This window comes from Microcaecilia unicolor, chromosome 3, assembly GCF_901765095.1.
Source record: "Microcaecilia unicolor chromosome 3, aMicUni1.1, whole genome shotgun sequence".
Lineage (NCBI taxonomy): Eukaryota > Metazoa > Chordata > Amphibia > Gymnophiona > Siphonopidae > Microcaecilia > Microcaecilia unicolor.
This window is the reverse complement of record NC_044033.1, coordinates 16,513,097-16,533,877: the sequence shown is the minus strand read 5'-3', so window position 1 is coordinate 16,533,877 and position 20,781 is coordinate 16,513,097. Positions and strand designations below refer to the sequence as shown.

General features: G+C 46.6%; 1 protein-coding gene across 2 annotated transcripts in view; it reads right to left on the bottom strand.

Moving 5' to 3' along the window:
• Positions 1-20,781, bottom strand: part of DAAM2 (dishevelled associated activator of morphogenesis 2) — a 482,413-nt gene that overhangs the window by 164,635 nt on the left and 296,997 nt on the right. For both annotated transcript variants that reach the window (XM_030195775.1, XM_030195776.1), the window contains exon 7: positions 6,912-7,022. In XM_030195775.1, the coding sequence (XP_030051635.1) occupies positions 6,912-7,022 (111 nt within the window). The remainder of the gene's footprint in view (positions 1-6,911; positions 7,023-20,781) is intronic.

Sequence of the window (20,781 nt, the reverse complement as noted above, 5' to 3'; positions counted from 1 at the left end):
AAACCTTGGATAAAGAGTGATAAACAGATCATACAAATTTAAGGGTATGTTTACTAAGGTGCATTAGCGTTTTCAACATTCCTTTAAAGTTAAGGCGAGTTAAACGCTAACACGCCAATACATTCCTATAGGCACGTTAGCATTTAATGTGCGTTAAAAATGCTAACGCGCCTATAGCGCGCCATTGTAAACACAGGCGCTATTCTCTATAAAATTCCAAAAATGTTTTTCTAAATATAATCTATGAATAATTATTATGCGCTCAGAAATTAAATCTGTGTCAAAGTACGGGACCGTAAACGCCGTCTTTCCATCACTGCACTGTCTGTTTTGTGTCGGTTGGACTGTACGACTGTGTTCGATGCTTTATACACCCCCTGAAGAAGCTGATTCGGTGAAACAGGGATCCTTGTTGGAGTGACACATTGCACTCTTGGACTTAAAACACTGCAACCCCTTATTGCTTACACTTCTTCCAGTGGAATTCATTTGAATTTACATCTATTTTTGGATGCAGGCAGCATTCAAAAATATATTTGAGTTTCGTCGGGAAAGGACATTGCTTTGGAAAACAAAAATGAGGACGCTATAATGCCTTGTATCGCTCCATGGTGCGACCGCACCTCGAATATTGTGTTCAATTCTGGTCCCCGCATCTCAAAAAAGATATAGTGGAATTAGAAAAGGTGCAGAGAAGGGCAACGAAAATGATAAAGGGGATGGGACAACTTCCCTATGAGGAAAGGCTAAAGTGGCTAGGGCTCTTCAGCTTGGAGAAAAGGCGGCTGAGGGGAGATATGATAGAGGTCTATACAATAATGAGTGGAGTTGAAAGGGTAGATGTGAAGCGTCTGTTCACACTTTCCAAAAATACTAGGACTAGGGGGCATGCGATGAAGCTTCAATGTAGTCAATTTTAAAACGAATCGGAGAAAACCTTTCTTCACTCAACGTGTAATTAAACTCTGGAATTCGTTGCCAGAGAATGTGGTAAAGGCGGTTAGCTTAGTGGAGTTTAAAAAAGGTTTGGATGGCTTCCTAAAGGAAAAGTCCATAGATCGTTATTAAATGGACTTGGGGAAAATCCACTATTTCTGGGGTAAGCAGTATGAAATGTTTTGTACATTTTTGGGATCTTGCCAGGTATTTCTGACCTGGATTGGCCACTGTTGGAAACAGGATGCTGGGCTTGATGGACCTTTGGTCTTTCCCAGTATGGCAATACTTATGTACTTAGATAAGAGGCAAATATTGTTTTAACTGTTATGAACTATTGGACTGTGCTTGTGATAAGCAATGAGTGTATATAATGGACAGTGCGTGATGTAAGACAGTGTTTATGGTCCCGTACTTTGACACCAAATTTCTGAGTGCATAATATAATTATTTATAAATTATATTTTTAAAAACTCTTAAAACATTTTTGGAATTTATAGAGAATACATTTGTATAATTTGTTCATCACTTGGATTTAGGAAAAGGGTAAAAAGTACATGCACATAGATTTTAGCAGTGGCACAGTTTGGGCAGAACAGAGGCAGGGTTGAGATGTACATTATTCACATCCCACCAACTTTGAAGCAACTTTGGAGCTGGTTCCTTATTTTATAAAGACTTACAGGTGTCTGTGTTGCCTTCAGAAAATAGACTTCAAATAGGCCCCTTTTTTAACTTACTACTACTACTTAACATTTCTAAAGCGCTACTAGGGTTACGCAGCGCTGTACAATTTAACATAGAAGGACAGTCCCTGCTCAAAAAGCTTACAATCTAAAGGACACGTGAACATCAGTCTGATAGGGGCAGTCAAATTGGGGCAGTCTGGATTTCCTGAAAGGTAAGAGTTAAGTGCCGAACGCAGCATTGAAGAGGTGGGCTTTAAGCAAAGACTTGAAGATGGGCAGGGAGGGGGCTTGGCGTAAGGACTCGGGAAGGTTGTTCCAAGCATAGGGTGAGGCGAGGCAGAATGAGCGGAGCCTGGAGTTGGCGGTGGTGGAGAAGGGTAATGAGAGGAGGGATTTGTCCTGTGAACGGAGGTTACGGGCGGGAACGTAAGGGGGCCATCATACCAGGCCCCAAATGCCCATTATTTTACCAACTCCAATCCCTGTGCATTTTGCTTCGGTTCTCAAACAGGAAGTGGAAGCCTGTATTTTCTCTTTGCAGGTTGGCCTGGGAGAAAAGTACAGTCGAGATCTGCACCTGCTTTTTCTACAGGGATTTTTTTTCCATTTTCAACTCACTGGGCGTGTACTTGAAATTTTCTCTCTCCCACCCCACCCCTCTCCATGCAGGTCCAACATCTCTCCCTCACCTGCCCCATTTCCCTAGGCCCTCCATGGCTACTTTAACAACTGGCTCCCAAAATGTGGGCTTGGGCCCCCGGCTGAATTATCTTTTACTTTGCTGGTGGGGATGCTGAGCCATGCCAGCCAAGTAAATAGACTACTGCTGCTCCCTGCTCCTTGTTTCCAGCTCTGGGCAGCAGGCTGGGACTTCTCGACCATGTGAGAGAAGTTCCAGCATGCTGCTCAGAGCAAGACGTTGGGAGTGGTGGCAGTCCATTTATTGGCTGCCAGCAAAGGTATGCCTAGCATGCCCACACGAAGGGAGGGAGGAGAGAGAGGCAAGTGTTGCTCCCTCCCCCCTCCCGGCCACCCCTGGCCCTTCCAACTGCAGAGCTGGCTACGTCCGGAGAAAGAGCCTGTTGTTAAAAATTTACCAGCACACCCCTGAGGAGCAGGATGGGAGAGATGTTGGACTCTTGGGGGTGAGGGAGAGATACTAGACCCATTTAGAGGGGTAGGGAGAGGAAGAGACACTGGATTTGTTAGGGAGAGAGGGAGGGAGAGAGAGAGGGAAATGGAGATATACTGGACCTGAGGTGGGATATACTGGACCCTACGCCTGGAATAAACTTCCTGAGCCCCTACGTCTTGCCCCATCCTTGGCCACCTTTAAATCTAGACTGAAAGCCCACCTCTTTAACATTGCTTTTGACTCGTAACCACTTGTAACCACTCGCCTCCACCTACCCTCCTCTCTTCCCTCCCATTCACATTAATTGATTTGATTTGCTTACTTTATTTATTTTTTGTCTATTAGATTGTAAGCTCTTTGAGCAGGGACTGTCTTTCTTCTATGTTTGTGCAGCGCTGCGTACGCCTTGTAGCGCTATAGAAATGCTAAATAGTAGTAGTAGTAGTCTCTTGTAACCAGAGCTAATATTGTGATGTCATAATGCCTCAGGCCACCAATAAGAGCCAACCTCATCAGTGATGTCACAATGGCTTGATTGTCCAATACTTGGCTCACTTTTATTACATAGCTCTTTGAGCAGGGACTGTCTTTCTTCTATGTTTGTGCAGCGCTGCGTATGCCTTGTAGCGCTATAGAAATGCTAAATAGTAGTAGTAGTAGTAGTAGTAGTAGTAGGGGAAGGGAGATGGAGCTATGCCAAGGATGTAATTTTGGTGGAGTGGAGATGGAGTTGTGATGTATGCCTGTGTGTTATAATTTATACTAGTGTATTGTAATAAAAATACCTCCATGATATATTTGGATATTGCTTATGATATTCTTGTATCCTACTTTCAGCATATTTGGAAAGATGGCTTAAAAATGCACTCAATAAATTTAATCTAAATAACAGGATGGTGGACATAGAGCTTCCAAGTTACTTAGTTCCAAGAGAGAGATTTTAGGCCAGTCCTGGGTTTCTGCCAACCCCATTCTGATGCATTATGAGACCTGCAGCACGGATTTCAATAAGTGGAATCAGGGACTACAAATACCACAAGAACAGTTAAACTCTGGAACTCGCTGCCAGAGGATGTTGCAACAGCGGTTAGCATATCTGGGTTTTAAAAAAAAGGTTTGGGCAAGTTCCTGGAGGAAAATTCCTGTTATTGAGATGGACATCAGGGGAAGCCACTGCTTGCCCCAGGTTTGTTAGCATGGAATGTTGCTACCCTTTGAGATTCTACATGGAATGTTGCTACTCTTTGAGATTCAACATGGAATGTTGCTACTCTTTGAGTTTCTGCATGGAATGTTGCTACTCTTTGAGATTCTACATGGAATGTTGCTACTCTTTGAGATTCTACATGGAATGTTGCTACTACTTGAGATTCTACATGGAATGTTGCTACTCTTTAGGTTTCTGCCAGGTACTTGTGACCTGGTTTGGCCTCTGATGGAAGCAAAATACTGGGCTAGATGGACCATTGGTCTGACCCAGTATGGCTATTCTTATGTTCTTACTGGGATATAAGTATAAAACCCGGACTGGACAAAAAGTCTCCCTTCCTAGAACTTTTGTTTTATTTCTATTTATTAAAGTGGAACCGGGTAACTTGGCAACTCTGTACATTCCTGGAAACAGGGTTCAAATTTGCTCAAGATAGATAACAGCGAGGGAAGGAAATAATCGGGGAGGGAGCAAGGTCTGTCATCACATGGTGAATGAGGAAGCTAGCCAAACCAAATAGGTCAACTGCCCCCTATCTTCTGTCGGTTTCTACATTCTTTGCCGTTGGTACAGAACAGGTTCACTTTAATCTCGCAGAAAGCAATAATCACAGCCCTTTTCCTGGGGTGAAAGCTTGCTTTCCCGCAGAAATGGTCTTTATGATGCTTACCCACCCTCTCCATGGATAAACATACCGCATTCGTCAAAGCCCTATGGGGTTTAGAAGCCATTTCCAGGGTGATATTTACACGTACAGTTTTCATTTGAAAAGTACCTAGAAATGATGGTAGATAGCCATATGGCCCATCCAGTCTGCCCATCCTCTGTAACCCTTAACGCTTCCTTTTCCTAAGCGATCCCACATGCTTATCCCATGCCTTTTTAGATTCTGACACAGTCCTCGACTCCACCACCTCCATCGGGAGGCCATTCCACGCCTCCACCACCCTTTCTGTGAAATAATACTTTCTTAGATTACTCCTAAGCCTGTTCCTTCTTAACTTCATCGTATGCCCCCTCGTTCCAGAGCTCTCCTTCAGCTGAAAAAGGCTCACTTCCTGTACTTTAGTGCCTTTGAGATATTTAAATGTCTCTATCATGTCTCCTCTCTCCCTCCTCTCTTCCAGCGTGTACATGTTGAGGTTCATAAGCCTGTCCCTATATTTATTTGTGTTTAAGACCACTTACTAATTTTGTAGCCGCCCTCTGGACCGACTCCATCCTGTTTATACCTTTTCGTAGGTGTGGTCTCCAGAACTGAACACAGTACTCTAAATGGGGCCTCACCAGAGACTTATACAATGACACTATCGCCTTCTTCTTCGTGCTGGTCTTCCCTCTCTTTATGCACCGAAGCATCCTTCTGGCTTTGACAGTCGCTTTTTCTACCTGTTTGGAAGCTTTAAGGTCATCAGACACAATCACCCCCAAGTCCCACTCTTCCTTCGTACACTGAAGCACTTCACCTCCTATACTGTACCGTTCATAGACGGTCGGTAGCCCAACTGTTTGGGGAGGCTAAAGGGGGCGGAGCGTACCTCCATACGCTCCGTGGCAGCGACGTCAATGAAGAAAAAGACTACAGGCTCGCCGCCAGCTTCTCCCTTCTCTCTGCACACAGTGTCCCGCCCTCGCGGAAACAGGAAATGCATCACCGCAGAAGGCGGGACACTGTGTGCAGAGAGAAGGGAGAAGCTGGCGGCGAGCCTGTAGTCTTTTCCTTCATTGACGTCGCTGCCACAGAAATAAAAGGTCAAAACGCGCGGGGCGGGGGGGGGGGGGGTGGTGGGCTGCATCGCAAATGGAAGTCCACGATTGGGCTGGGGAAGCTTAGCCTCCCCAAGCCTCTTATACGGGGTGCCTATGGTACCGTTCCTTGTAAATCTGCACCTGCACCAAAGGAGAACGTTTTTGTGAGCAGTAACCAAAGCAAAAGGTACATCCAAAGTTGTTTCAAGATTATCAGAGCGAACCCTAAAGAATATTTGCAGGGATTGCCGAAATGCAGGCACAGTTTCACTACATATATCTTTTTTATTTTTAATACATTTGTACCCCGCGCTTTCCCACTCATGGCAGGCTCAATGCGGCTTACATGGGGCAATGGAGGGTTAAGTGACTTGCCCAGAGTCACAAGGAGCTGCCTGTGCTTGAAGTGGGAATCCAACTCAGTTCCTCAGTTCCCCAGGACCAAAGTCCACCACCCTAACCACTAGGCCACTCCTCCACTGTTGCTACTATTTGAGATTCCACTAGCAACATTCCATGTAGAGGTCAGCCCTTGCAGATCACCAATGTGGCCGTGCAGGACGTCAGACTCACAGAAACAGAAGCCTGCGCAGCCTTGTACATGGAATGTTGCTAGTGGAATAGCAACATTCCATGTAGAATCTCCAATAGTAGTAGCAACATTCCATGTATAATCTCCAATAGTATTTATTTTATTTTTGTTACATTTGTACCCTGCGCTTTCCCACTCATGGCAGGCTCAATGCGGCAATGGAGGGTTAAGTGATTTGTCCAGAGTCACAAGGAGCTGCCTGTGCCTGAAGTGGGAATCCAACTCAGTTCCTCAGTTCCCCAGGACCAAAGTCCACCACCCTAACCACTAGGCCACTCCTCCCGTCATTGTTTATTCAAGAAACAAGTTGAAAAAGGGCCCGGGGGGGGGGGGGGGGCACATAAAAATCAGAAAAACAGTCTCAGAAAGCCAGCAAAATCCCATGTATTATACAATTCTCATCCCTCCCTCCCCCCCCCCCTCCGACCAGCTCCTCAGCCTGACAGTGAGCAGACCTGTCAGACTCAAGTGCCGCTATCACCCAAGAGGCCAGGGGAAATCTTCAGATTTATGTCCAAAGCTATCGGCCCCGTTTCCTCTGTCAGCTGTGAATATAGATGGAGAGCAACTGGGGGCCAAAATTCCAGACCTGCAGCTCACCTCGCCCACGCCGGCGTTCAGTATGGCATTGATGAAGGACATGATCGCTGTTTTCAGGTTCACCTCATCTCGATATTGTCCCATGCTTCGATCTAACTCATTTAGCAACGTCTGAAACAAAGACAGGGAGAAAGAGAAGGTTAACCATATATTGTTGCTGCATTAGCTGTCAAAGGCGATACACTGGAAAAGTGCCTTGAGGAATTTCCTGCCACAATAAACATAGTAACATAGTAGATGACGGCAGAAAAAGACCTGCATGGTCCATCCAGTCTGCCCAACAAGACAAACTCATATGTGCTACTTTTTGTGTATACCTTACCTTGATTTGTATCTGTCATTTTCTGGGCACAGACCGTAGAAGTCTTGCCCAGCACTAGCCCCGCCTCCCAACCACCAGCCCCGCCTCCCCCCACCAGCTCTGGGACAGACCGTATAAGTCTGCTCAGCAATATCCTCGCCTCCCAACCACTAGCCCCGCCTCCCAACCACCGGCTCTGGGACAGACCGTATAAGTCTGCCCAGCACTATCCCCGCCTCCCAACCACCGGCTCTGGCACAGACCGTATGAGTCTGCCCAGCACTATCCCTGCCTCCCAACCACCGGCTCTGGCACAGACCGTATGAGTCTGCCCAGCACTATCCCCGCCTCCCAACCACCGGCTCTGGCACAGACCGTATAAGTCTGCCCAGCACCAGCCCCGCCTCCCAACCACCAGCCCCGCCTCCCCCCACCAGCTCTGGGACAGACCGTATAAGTCTGCTCAGCAATATCCTCGCCTCCCAACCACTAGCCCCGCCTCCCAACCACCAGCCCCGCCTCCCCCCACCAGCTCTGGGACAGACCGTATAAGTCTGCCCAGCACTATCCCCGCCTCCCAACCACCAGCCCCGCCTCTCACCACCGGCTCTGGCACAGACCGTATAAGTCTGCCCAGCACCAGCCCCGCCTCCCACCACCGGCTCTGGCACAGACCGTATGAGTCTGCCCAGCAATATCCTCACCTCCCAACCACCAGTCCCGCCTCCCACCACCGGCTCATAATCATAAGGTTATGATTCTGCTTATTGGGCTCCCTTTCAGTCCTGGTTCTTCCAGCATATTTTAATGGGTGTAAGTGGGCAAATCTCTAGCAGCAAAGACCAGGCCAGGGGCTGCTGGATCAGTCTTATTGCTTATTAACTGGATCCTTCATAGACTTGTGGCATTTAAGATTTCCAAGTCAGGCAGGTCCCTTTCAAAGATGTGACAAGAAAAAACAGTTACGAGGTCTGGAAAGCTTATGTATTACAAACTATGGAGGTTTTCTTTTTATGTTGGTTCAAGAAAAGGAATGATAAAGCTGCAAAGAACCCAGTTTCCTCCAGCATCAGAAAGGTCTGTCCTGTCCAGGAGTAAGCATGACTCCTAGAGGCTAAGAAATAGTGACAGCAAAACAAGCTGAAAGACATACAGCCAGCAGAGGTCACCCTTCCCTCGCCAAGGTTTGGCCACTCTTGGACAAAAGTCACAGTCTGCAAATGATTTTTGAAACTGTTCTAGGAATCCACAGGCAAATAAATCTGATGACACCATCCTGTTGTTCCCTTTCATCTGGAGAAATGGACCGTTGCATCTATTCATGGGATCGTGAAGTTTCATGAGCAGGCATGCTATCCCATGCAGATGCCTGGAAGGCTGCAGAGTTTCGGGAAGCCAAAGTGAATCAGCAGGAGGTCCATTCAAACCCAGGGTCTCTCTGCTCTTGGAAATGTAATTTTGGTTGTCTACAGATTCATGTAACAGGACCCCAAAATGTTCCTCTACCTTGTGAATGAAGACATTTCTGGGGAACATGCTCTGAGTTTTGCTATATAACAGAGTAATGTAAAGGAAAATGGGCTAGGTCAGGATGTCTAAGTAAGTGGGTGTGGTATTCCCATCTGTATTCCGAACTATGAAAAATTCTGCTTATTTTGGAGTGGAGTGGGGGGGAAGGGAGTGTTAGAGACCAAGAGGCTCGGGGCTGTGTGCTGTTCAGGAGGAACTCTCCCTTCTCTTGTCTAGGCATGAACCTACAGAAGGAAATCTCCCAAGCTGGTTGGGCCTAAGAATTTACTCTAGAGGATCTGAAGGAACTTGAGCATCCAGTTGTTAAAGAAGTTTTCAGATAAAAAGTCTTAGGCAGATCATGCCAGATACTCCTAATGGTCTCAAGCTCTTTCTGTCATTGCAAGCGAAACCCACAGGAGATATGGTCTCAATAATATTTTGCCCAGCAGAGCATGAGATGGGGCTGAAGACTGGTTTGTTCGGCCTCTCCGACCAAAAAGATATTCCGCTGACTCTGGTTTCTGTTCCTGAGGAGTTGGTAGGATCCAGAAGTTCATCCCAATTAAGTACCTTGGAATTTCCAGGGTGAAGCTCCAGCAGGGCCATCCAAAGGGTATCTGATACCCTAAGTAAATCTTCAGCCATATGACCCCAAAGTTCACCATCTCCCCTTCCCTATCTCCCCATTCCTATAGTCCAGCAACTCCCTTCCCTAACTTTTCTCACCTGTGTCCAGCATATTCTCTTCCCTTTCATAGTAACATAGTAAATGACAGCAGATAAAGACCTGCATGGTTCATCCAGTCTGCCCAACAGTCACATTCATTATCAATCTGTTATTGAACCAACAATCCAGTAGTATTATTACAACATTTTACTCACTAAGTTCTACTTTACAATGTCTTCCCTTCCCCCACTGTGATATACAACACCTGCACTCATAGCATACAATATGAATGTGGCATAAGATGCCCATTCTTGATCCTGATCCATCCTTGCCATTTTCAGGGCTCAGATTGTATAAAGTCTGCTCAGCATTGGCCCTACTTCCCAACTACTGGAGTTTCTATCGAAATCCACTCCAGACCATCTTAAGAGTGAGCTGCCTTTCAGGCAAAGAGGAGACCAGGTGCCACTCAGAGGCCCAGAAGATGGTGTCCTAATGACGACATCTGGAGGAGACCTGGCAGAAGGCAAAACCAGGAGACAGGCTGGCTGACTGTAACAGAGGAGGAGAATGACCTGCTGAAGATGACGTACAGACTCAAGAGATTGTGATTGCTGCTTTTTTCTTGTTAAACTCTGTCCTGTGAATACAGATTTTCCATCCTACTGTGTGTAATTTTTGTTTTTGGGGACTGCACCAATAAAGGTGTTTTGGGTTTTTGTTTTTTTTAAAGAAAAGTGACAATTGTTTGGAGGACAGTGGAGGAACAGGGTCTGTGCAGTCAAGCAGTGAGGGCCTTGGGACAGGTAACAAAGACATCTATGTACCTTTTATTAAAACAGGAACCAGAACCAGCCCCTATAGCATGAAATTCTGAGGCAGACATTTACACCTGTTCTGAAGCAGGATCCAGACTGGAGGAGTCCAAGGCTGGATTAACACTATATTGGGCCCTAAGCAATATTTGTAGGTGCCCTCCCTACCATGGACCCCCATTTACTTCTATAAGCTTAGCCGAGATTGGGTGGCAGAGCCGGTGGGGGGAGACGGGGCTGGTGGTTGGGAGGCGGGGCTAGTGCTGGGCAAGACTTCTACGGTCTGCGCCCTGAAAATGGCAGATACAAATCAAGGTAAGGTATACACAAAAAGTAGCACATATGAGTTTATCTTGTAGGGCAGACTGGATGGACCATGCAGATCTTTTTCTACTACTACTTAGCATTTCTATAGCGCTGCCAGGGTTACGCAGCGCTGTACAAGTTTAGACAAGGGGAAAGACAGTCCCTGCTCAAGAGAGCTTACAATCTAAAGGTAATAAGCTATGTAGTCAGTGTAGGTATCAGGAATGGGGAAGGTGGTTAGGCGCCAAAAGCAAGGGAGAAGAGATGGGCCTTGAGTAAGGACTTGAAGATGGGCAGAGAGGGCGCATGGCGTATGGGCTCAGGAAGTCTGTTCCAGGCATATGGTGCTGCGAGGCAGAAGGGGCGGAGTCTGGAGTTAGCGGTGGTGGAGAAGGGTACAGATAGGAGTGATTTGTCCTGAGAGCGGAGGTTACGGGTGGGAACATACGGGGAGAGGAGGGTAGAGAGGTAATGGGGGGCTGCAGATTGAGTGCACTTGAAGGTCAATAGGAGAAGCTTGAACTGTATACGGTAGCGGATTTTTCTGCCGTCATCTACTATGTTACCACGTTACTATGTTATTCTCACCCCTCCCAGAGTCACATTCCACGGTCTCTCCCACATTTCCAGGGATGCCAAGGGTAGCCCATCCCAAAGCTGGAGATTTACCATCGCTATTGTTGAAATTGAAGGCCAATGAATGAGGTTTTTCGCAATATCTACCACCAGTTCTAGCAGTTGCACATTCCAAAAACTGGCACATTCTAATACATAAATAGAAAATAAAATTCCTTTCTTTACCTTTGTTCTCTGGTCATTTTATATTTCTAATCGTGTTGGTCCCAGTCTCTTGTTTTTGCTTTCATTTCCTTTCTCTTCTCTTAATTCTCTTACCAGGGTCTTCTTGTCCATTTGGCATTTCTTCTCTCTCCGTCCATAATTCATCTTCCCTCTGCCTCCCTATCTGCCATGTCCAGCATCTCGCCTCTGTGTCCCTGCCTCTATCCTCCTGACATACTGAGCATCTCCCCTCTCTGCATCTTCACAGAGAGGGTGGTGAACGCTTGGAATGCCCTCCCGCGGGAGGTGGTGGAGATGAAAACGGTAACGGAATTCAAGCATGCGTGGGACAGGCATAAAGGAATCCTGTGCAGAAGGAATGGATCCACAGAAACTTAGCTGAAATTGGGTGGCGGGGTGAAGAGGGGTTGGTAGGTGAGAGGCTAGGATAGGAGAGGGCAGACTTATACGGGGTCTGTGCCGGAGCCGGTGATGGGAGGCGGGACTGGTGGTTGGGAGGTGGGAAATACTGCTGGACAGACTTATACGGTCTGTGCCCTGAAAAAGACAGGTACAAATCAAGGTAAGGTATACACATTTGAGTTTATCGTGGGCAGACTAGATGGACCGTGCAGGTCTTTTTCTGCCGTCATCTACTCTGTTACTATGTTAACTCCCCGTGTCCATATCCATCCCCCTCTGTTCAGCATCATGCCTCTGTGTCCCTATGAACCCCATGCATCCAGCATCACCCCTCTGTGCCCCTATCCCCCTCACATTGTCCAGCATTACCCCTGTGTGTCCCTATCCCTCCACGTCCAGCTTCTCCCTTCACTCTTCCTCCTGCACTGCCCACCTCCCTAGGGCCAGCATCTCTTCATCACCTTTCCCTCCTGTTCCCCTCAGGTCCAGCATCTCTTCCTGCTCCGCTCACCCAGGGCTAGCATTCCTTCTTCTTATTTCTCCCTCCTGCTTCCTCCCTGGGGCTCCAGTAAGTGCTCTCTCTTCCCTCCCTCCTCTTCCCCTCCCCCCCAAACAGTTTTAGCATCTCTTCCTCCCCCTCCTTCCCCAGCGAGTTCTGGCATAGTAACATAGTAACATAGTAAATGACGGCAGAAAAAGACCTGCATGGTCCATCCAGTCTGCCTAACAAGACAAACTCATATGTGCTACTTTTTGTGTATACCCTACTTTGATTTGTACCTGTCCTCTTCAGGGCACAGACCGTATAAGTCTGCCCAGCACTATCCCTGTCTCCCAACCACCAGCCCCGGCCCCGCCTCCCAACCACCGGCTCTGGCACAAACCGTATAAGTCTGCCCAGCACTATCCCCGCCTCCCAACCACCAGCCCCACCTCCCACCACTGGCTCTGGCACAGACCGTATAAGTCTGCCCAGCACTATCCTCGCCTCCCGCCACCGGCTGGCTCTGCCACCCAATCTCGGCTAAGCTCCTTAGGATCCATTCCTTCTGAACAGGATTCCTTTATGTTTATCCCACGCGTGTTTGAATTCTGTTACCGTTTTCTTCTGCCTCTTCCTCCTCCCCCCCCCCCCCCACCATAGGGGGGTCCATCAAGTGTTCCTCTCCTGCTTCCATCCTGTTCCCTACCCCCAGACCTAGCATCGTTCCTGCTGCCTCTTTCCTCTGCAAGTCCTGAGACAAATGTTTTCTCTCTGCCCCTTTCCTGTCCTCCCCAGTGCTCCTCCCAACTCAAACATATAAATACCTTAGCTGGCACAGATCCCCAAGCCCCGCCAGCTGAAAACCTCCTCCCCTGGTGTCCAGAACTCCTAGCAAGCTTGGCAATTGATAGCAGCACCCATGAAAGTGGCAGTGGTGGCCCAGGGACATTCCCACTAACTACTGAGCTTGGAAGCAGCGTGGGCAGATGGGAAAAATTTTCCCCACCCCAAATCGGCCCTAAACCAGCCCAAAACCCACCCAAAGTCAAACCCCGCCTCCAACGTCACCGACCCCGCCCCCAACGTCACCGCTGCCGTCGTTAGCCCAGCCCCTGACGTCACCTCTGATGTCATTAACCCCGCCCCTGATGTCAACCCTATCCCGGAAAAGCTTCTATTGGACCAAATTGGACCAATAGAAGCCCCCGAAAAAAGCGCAAACCCCGCACAGCTGCAACGAAAAAGAAGCCCAATTTCCCGCAGCCCGCAGCCTTCGAAAATTTCCAGCATCCTGGCTTAAAAACCAGCCCAATTGGGTGGGAAACCCACCCATCTGGCAACACTGCTTGGAAGGAGTTCTGACTTCTGGAGGAGGAGCTATCAGCTGGGGGGGGAGGGGGGGGCTTGGGGATCCCTACCAGCCATAGCAAAGGTGTGCCACTGAAAATTCACAGATAGGACCTGGATAGGGTACTGATTCCAATGGCCCACTCAGCAGAGGTACAGATCTCTCCGCACTATCCGGACAGCGTCAGGTCATAGCGAAGGCAGAGCACCGGCATTACACCTAATTCTACAGATAGATGGCGCTATAGATAGCTGGAGCTATCCAGTTGCTATTCAGATATCCAGCATGATTACTGCCGAATACGAATATTTGGCGCCACACTTCTACGGACAGCGGTGCTGAATATACGTGGACAATTTTAAACGCTGCAGCTGGTGCTTAAAGCAAGTGCTGGTTGCGGCATCTGAACATCGACCCATTCGTGTCCTCCTGCCTCTCTTTTTGATCCTTGCCCTTGGCAGGTGCACTGAACAGCACCACCAGAGTTAAACAGAGTCAGCAAAGCAGAAAACGACCGAGCCTCATCTGCTTTTAATTCCCTCTGACAGCATTCGTGGCTTCTCAAAGACAAAAGCGCCGACGCTGGATGAATTTTGAGGAGAATTAAAAGGAAAGTTTGTCTTTTAAATCACAAGCCCCCCGAGAATCTTTTTTTTTTTTCTCTACATACATAAAATATGTCTCCAGAACATGAACGTCTTTGATCTGAGTTCAGTCATTTTGCCTTTCTCAATTTGGTGGCTGAAAGTGTTAAAGATGAATGTGGGGCAGAAGACGCCTTTTCTGTGCCTCTGTTGTCTGAGAACAGCCTGTATGTGGTTTGTGTATGGTCATGCCAGACGTCTCGCTGTCCACCCAGCTTCAAAGACAGAAGTGGCTATGTTAGCCGACCCCCCTCCCACCAACCCCCTCCCTGGTCTGTGACAGAAAAAAAAGCCTGGAGGAGAATGTCACACCAGTTAAAGACAGAAGAATCTTGTTAAAAATAAAGATGAAATGTAAATTAACACACAAATATATTTCAACTTATGTTCAGCATATGTTCTGGCCTGCTCGGCTGGGCTTAAAAAGGGTTTGCACAAGTTCCTGGAGGAAAAATCCATAATTCTTTAAGGCAGACCTGGGGAGAGCCACTGCCCACCCCTGGGGATAAGCAGAATAGAATCTTACTACATTTGGGGATTCTGCCAGGTACTTGGCACCAGGATACGGGCTTGATAGAGCTTTGGTTTGACACAGTGTGGCAGATCTTACTTTCTTGAAGGCAGTTAGCTCTCCTCTAAGCATTCTTCTCAAATAATCCAGCAGAAGTCCTAGGGTTGTACAGCAATGGATAAACACTGTAGATCACACATCTCACATCCTTTACCTCTGTCTGCACCCCGTCTTTTGGAAGGTGGGGGTTTCTGGCTGCTAAGCAAACCCATTTCTTCTGCCCAAACTTCACCATCTCTCCTTTCGGGGATCCTATTCCACACAGACTCTCTTAACCAGGGACTCCTTCTCCACAATCCCTTCTCCTGTAGTTAAACTCCTGACTGGGGCTTCTCCCTCTCATTAAATGCCCTAAGATTCACATCTTGCTTCAGCATTCAAGGGACACCTCTGACATATATGAATAGGTGCCCTGTATAAGTGGTTTGAGGAGACTAAATGAGAGCCCTCCAAAACTCACCACAAACCCAATGTACCCACATCTAGGTGCCCCTTCACCCGTAAGGGCTATGGTAGTGGTGTACAGTTGTAGTTAGTGGGGTTTATTTTTTTTTTTTTTGGGGGGGGGGGGGGTTTGTGGGGCTCAGCACACACAGTAAGGGAGCTATGTACCTGGGAGCAATTTATGAAGTCCACTGCAGTGCCCCCTAGGATGCCCGGTTGGTATCCTGGCATGTCAGGGGGACCAGTGCACTACGAATGCTGGCTCCTCCCGCGACCAAAGGGCTTGCATTTGGTCGTTTCTGAGATGGGCGTCCTTGGTTTCCATTATCGCCGAAAATCAGAAACGACAAGTCTAGGGACGACCATGTCTAAGGACGACCTAAGATTTGGACGTCCATGACCATATTATCGAAACGAAAGATGGACGTCCATCTTGTTTCGATAATGCGGGTTTCCCCGCCCCTCCATCAGGACGTTTTGCGAGGACGTCCTTAGCAAAACTTGGGCGTCCCTTTTGATTATGCCCCTCCACGTTTATCAACAGTACGCAAACTTTGAGATTGTGGTTAACATTTGAATTCATTGTTTTATTTTTGTTTTTGATGTTTTAATTTTAGCATTGTACCTGTTTTATTGTTTTCATTCATTTTCAATATTGCTTATTGCAGCTACTTTAAAGGGATCTTTTACTAAAGATTAGCTCGAGTTATCTGCAGCAGGGCCCATAGGAGTAAATGAGCCCTGCTGCAGATAACTCGAGCTAATCTTTAGTAAAAGACTCCCTTAATTTTGAATACTCTTGTTACTGAATTGCATATGGTATCTGTATATATTTGTATTGTTCATTTTTTTTATTTTTAAACCTTTTATATATGTTTATCAAAGTTTTTATTATTGTTTTATGTTGTTATGATTATTTTAAATTTATGTTGTGTTGGATCCTTCAATAAATTCTGCTTCTTCCAAATTAAGACTCCACTTTTTTGTTTCATCTCTGGCCTACTGGACTGTACCCTTGGGGTTGGTCTACAGTTACCCACTATTTGAATAGGATCATAGGGATGGCATATAGGCTGGATCCTGAGTTTATGCTTTTCAGTAATGCCCCAAAAGTGCAAATGAGGGACAAATATTTGAAATTATTTTTATAGAAAGCTTTCCTGCAGGTCAAAACAAATTCATATTTTGAGCCACTGGAGGGATCCTCAACCACCTTTGACACATTGGCCACTGGTGTAATATAAACATGATGACAGAGAAAATTTGAGCTAAGGTCATGAAACCAAAGTGGTGAACCATCTTTGAAACACATTTGGGGCCTATATCCAGACTCATTACCACGTAGGACTATGAATGCAGACCCCGGTTACTAAAGATGGACATAATCACATCATAAAAAACACAAGAACTAGGGGACACGTAATGAATCTACTAAGTAGTACATTTAAAACAACTGGGAGAAAATATTTCATTACTCAATGTGTAATTAAACTCTGGAATCTGTTGCCAGAGAATTGATAAAAGCAGTTAGCTTAACAGGGTTTAAAAAAGATTTGGACACATTACATAAGTACATAAGTAGTGCCATACTGGGAAAGACCAAAGGTCCATCTAGCCCAGCATCCTGTCACCGACAGTGGCCAATCCAGGTCAAGGGCACCTGGCACGCTCCCCAAACGTAAAAACATTCCAGACAAGTTATACCTAAAAATGTGGAATTTTTCCAAGTCCATTTAATAGCGGTCTATGGACTTGTCCTTTAGGAATCTATCTAACCCCTTTTTAAACTCCGTCAAGCTAACCGCCCGTACCACGTTCTCCGGCAACGAATTCCAGAGTGTAATTACACGTTGGGTGAAGAAAAATTTTCTCCGATTCGTTTTAATTTACCACACTGTAGCTTCAACTCATGCCCTCTAGTCCTAGTATTTTGGATAGCGTGAACAGTCGCTTCACATCCACCCGATCCATTCCACTCATTATTTTATACACTTCTATCATATCTCCCCTCAGCCGTCTCTTCTCCAAGCTGAAAAGCCCTAGTCTTCTCAGCCTCTCTTCATAGGAAAGTCGTCCCATCCCCACTATCATTTTCGTCGCCCTTCGCTGTACCTTTCCAATTCTACTATATCTTTTTTGAGATACGGAGACCAGTACTGAACACAATACTCCAGGTGCGGTCGCACCATGGAGCGATACAACGGCATTATAACATCCGCACACCTGGACTCCATACCCTTCCTAATAACACCCAACATTCTATTCGCTTTCCTAGCCGCAGCAGCACACTGAGCAGAAGGTTTCAGCGTATCATCGACGACGACACCCAGATCCCTTTCTTGATCCGTAACTCCTAACGCGGAACCTTGCAAGACGTAGCTATAATTCGGGTTCCTCTTACCCACATGCATCACTTTGCACTGTCAACATTGAACTTCATCTGCCACTTGCACGCCCATTCTCCCAGTCTCGCAAGTCCTCCTGTAATCGTTCACATTCCTCCTGCGACTTGACGACCCTGAATAATTTTGTGTCATCGGCGAATTAATTACCTCACTAGTTATTCCCATCTCTAGGTCATTTATTAAATACATTAAAAAGCAACGGACCCAGCACAGACCCCTGCGGGACCCCACTAACTACCCTCCTCCACTGAGAATACTGGCCACGCAATCCTACTCTCTGCTTCCTATCTTCAACCAGTTCTTAATCCATAATAAATACCCTACCTCCGATTCCATGACTCTGCAATTTCTTCAGGAGTCTTTCGTGCGGCACTTTGTCAAACGCCTTCTGAAAATCCAGATATACAATATCAACCGGCTCCCCATTGTCCACATGTTTGCTTACCCCCTCAAAAAAATGCATTAGATTGGTGAGGCAAGACTTCCCTTCACTAAATCCGTGCTGACTTTGTCTCATCAGTCCATGTTTTTGTATATGCTCTGCAATTTTATTCTTAATAATAGCCTCCACCATCTTGCCCGGCACCGACGTCAGACTCACCGGTCTATAATTTCCCGGATCTCCTCTGGAACCCTTCTTAAAAATCGGAGTAACATTGGCTACCCTCCAGTCTTCCGGTACTACACTCGATTTTAGGGACAGATTGCATATTTCTAACAGTAGCTCCGCAAGTTCATTTTTTAGTTCTATTAATACTCTGGGATGAATACCATCAGGTCCCGGTGATTTACTACTCTTTCAGCTTGCTGAACTGACCCATTACATCCTCCAAGGTTACAGAGAATTTGTTTAGTTTCTCCGACTCCCCCGCTTCAAATATTCTTTCCGGCACCGGTGTCCCCCCCAAATCCTCCTCGGTGAAGACCGAAGCAAAGAATTCATTTAATTTCTCCGCTACGGCTTTGTCCTCCTTGATCGCCCCTTTAACACCATTTTCGTCCAGCGGCCCAACCGACTCTTTGGCCGGTTTCCTGCTTTTAATGTATCTAAAAAAATTTTACTATGTATTTTTGCTTCCAACGCTAATTTCTTCTCAAAGTCCTTTTTTGCCCTCCTTATCTCCGCTTTGCATTTGGCTTGGCCTTCCTTATGATCTATCCTGTTACTTTCAGTTGGTTCTCTTCTCCACTTTCTGAAGGATTGTTTTTTTGGCTCTAATGATTTCCTTTATCTTACTGTTTAGCCACGCCGGCTGACGTTTAGTCTTTTTTCCCTTTTTCTAATACGTGGAATATATTTGTCCTGAACCTCCAGGATGGTGTTTTTAAACAGCATCCACGCCTGATGCAAGTTTTTTACTCTGCGAGCTGCTCCTTTCAGTCTTTTTTTCACCATTTTTCTCATTTTGTCGTAATCACCTTTTCTATAGTTAAACGCTAGCGTACTTGATTTCCTAGTTTCACTTCCTTCAATGCCAATATCAAAACCGATCATATTATGATCACTGTTATCAAGCGGCCCTCGTATCGTTACCCCCTGCACTAGATCATGAGCACCACTAAGGACTAAGTCTAGTATTTTTCCTTCTCTTGTCGGCTCCTGAACTAGCTGTTCCATGAAGCTGTCCTTGATTTCATCAAGAAATCTTATGTCCCTTGCGTGTACAGATGTTACATTAACCCAGTCTATATGCGGGTAATTGAAATCCCCCATTATTATTGTGTTGCCCAGTTTGTTTGCGTCCCTGATTTCCTTTAACATTTCCGCATCCGTCTGTTCGTCCTGGCCAGGCGGACGGTAGTACACTCCTATCACTATCCTTTTCCCCTTTGCACATGGAATTTCAATCCACAGTGATTCCAAGGAGTGTTTTGTTTCCTGCAGAATTTTCAATCTATTTGATTCAAGGCTCTCGTTAATATACAATGCTACCCCTCCACCAATCCGATTCACCCTATCACTACGATATAATTTGTACCCCGGTATGACAGTGTCCCACTGGTTATCCTCCTTCCACCAGGTCTCAGAGATGCCTATTATATCTAATTTTTCATTTAGTGCAATATATTCCAACTCCCCCATCTTATTTCTTAGGCTCCTGGCATTCGCATATAGACATTTCAAACTATGTTTGTTGTTCCTAAGTACATCATGCTTAGTACTTGACAGTATTAATTGGCAATCTTTTGTCTGATTTTTATTGTTATTTAAAGATACCCGATCTACTACAATCTCTTTTGCAACCTCACTATCAGGATACTCTATCTTCCCTGTTATGGTGATATCTTTGAAAGATACCTTATCCCGAACCATGCTCTTTTGAGCGACTGTCGGCCTTCCCCCCATTTCTAGTTTAAAAGCTGCTCTATCTCCTTCTTAAACGCCGATGCCAGCAGCCTGGTCCCACTCTGGTTAAGATGGAGCCCATCCTTTCGGAATAGGCTCCCCCTTCCCCAGAATGTTGCCCAGTTCCTAACAAATCTAAAGCCCTCCTCCCTGCACCATCGTCTCATCCACGCATTGAGACTCTGGAGCTCTGCCTGTCTCTTGGGCCCTGCGCGTGGCACAGGTAGCATTTCAGAAAATGCTACCCTGGAGGATCTGGATTTCAGCTTTCTACCTAAGAGCCTAAATTTTGCTTCCAGAACCTCTCTCCCACATTTTCCTATGTCATTAGTACCCACATGTACCAAGACAGCCGTCTCCTCCCCAGCACTATATAAAATCCTATCTAGGTGACGCGTGAGGTCCGCCACCTTCGCACCAGGCAGGCAAGTCACCAGGCGATCCTCACGTCCACCAGCCACCCAGCTATCTATATGCCTAATGATCGAATCACCAAGTACAACAGCTGTCCTAACCTTTCCCTCCCGGGCAATATTTGGAGATATATCCTCGGTGCGAAAGGATAGTACATCCCCTGGTGGGCAGGTCCTGGCTACAGGAGTACTTCCTACTTCACCAGGGTGATGCTCTCCTTCTAGGAGACCTCCCTCCTCCAAGGTAGCACAGGGGCTACCTGACTGGAGGTGGGACTTCTCTACAACATCCCTGTAGGTCTCCTCTATGTACCTCTCTGTCTCCCTCAGCTCCATCAAGTCTGCTACTCTAGCCTCAAGAGAACGGACACGTTCTCTGAGAGCTAGGAGCTCTTTGCATCGGGCACACA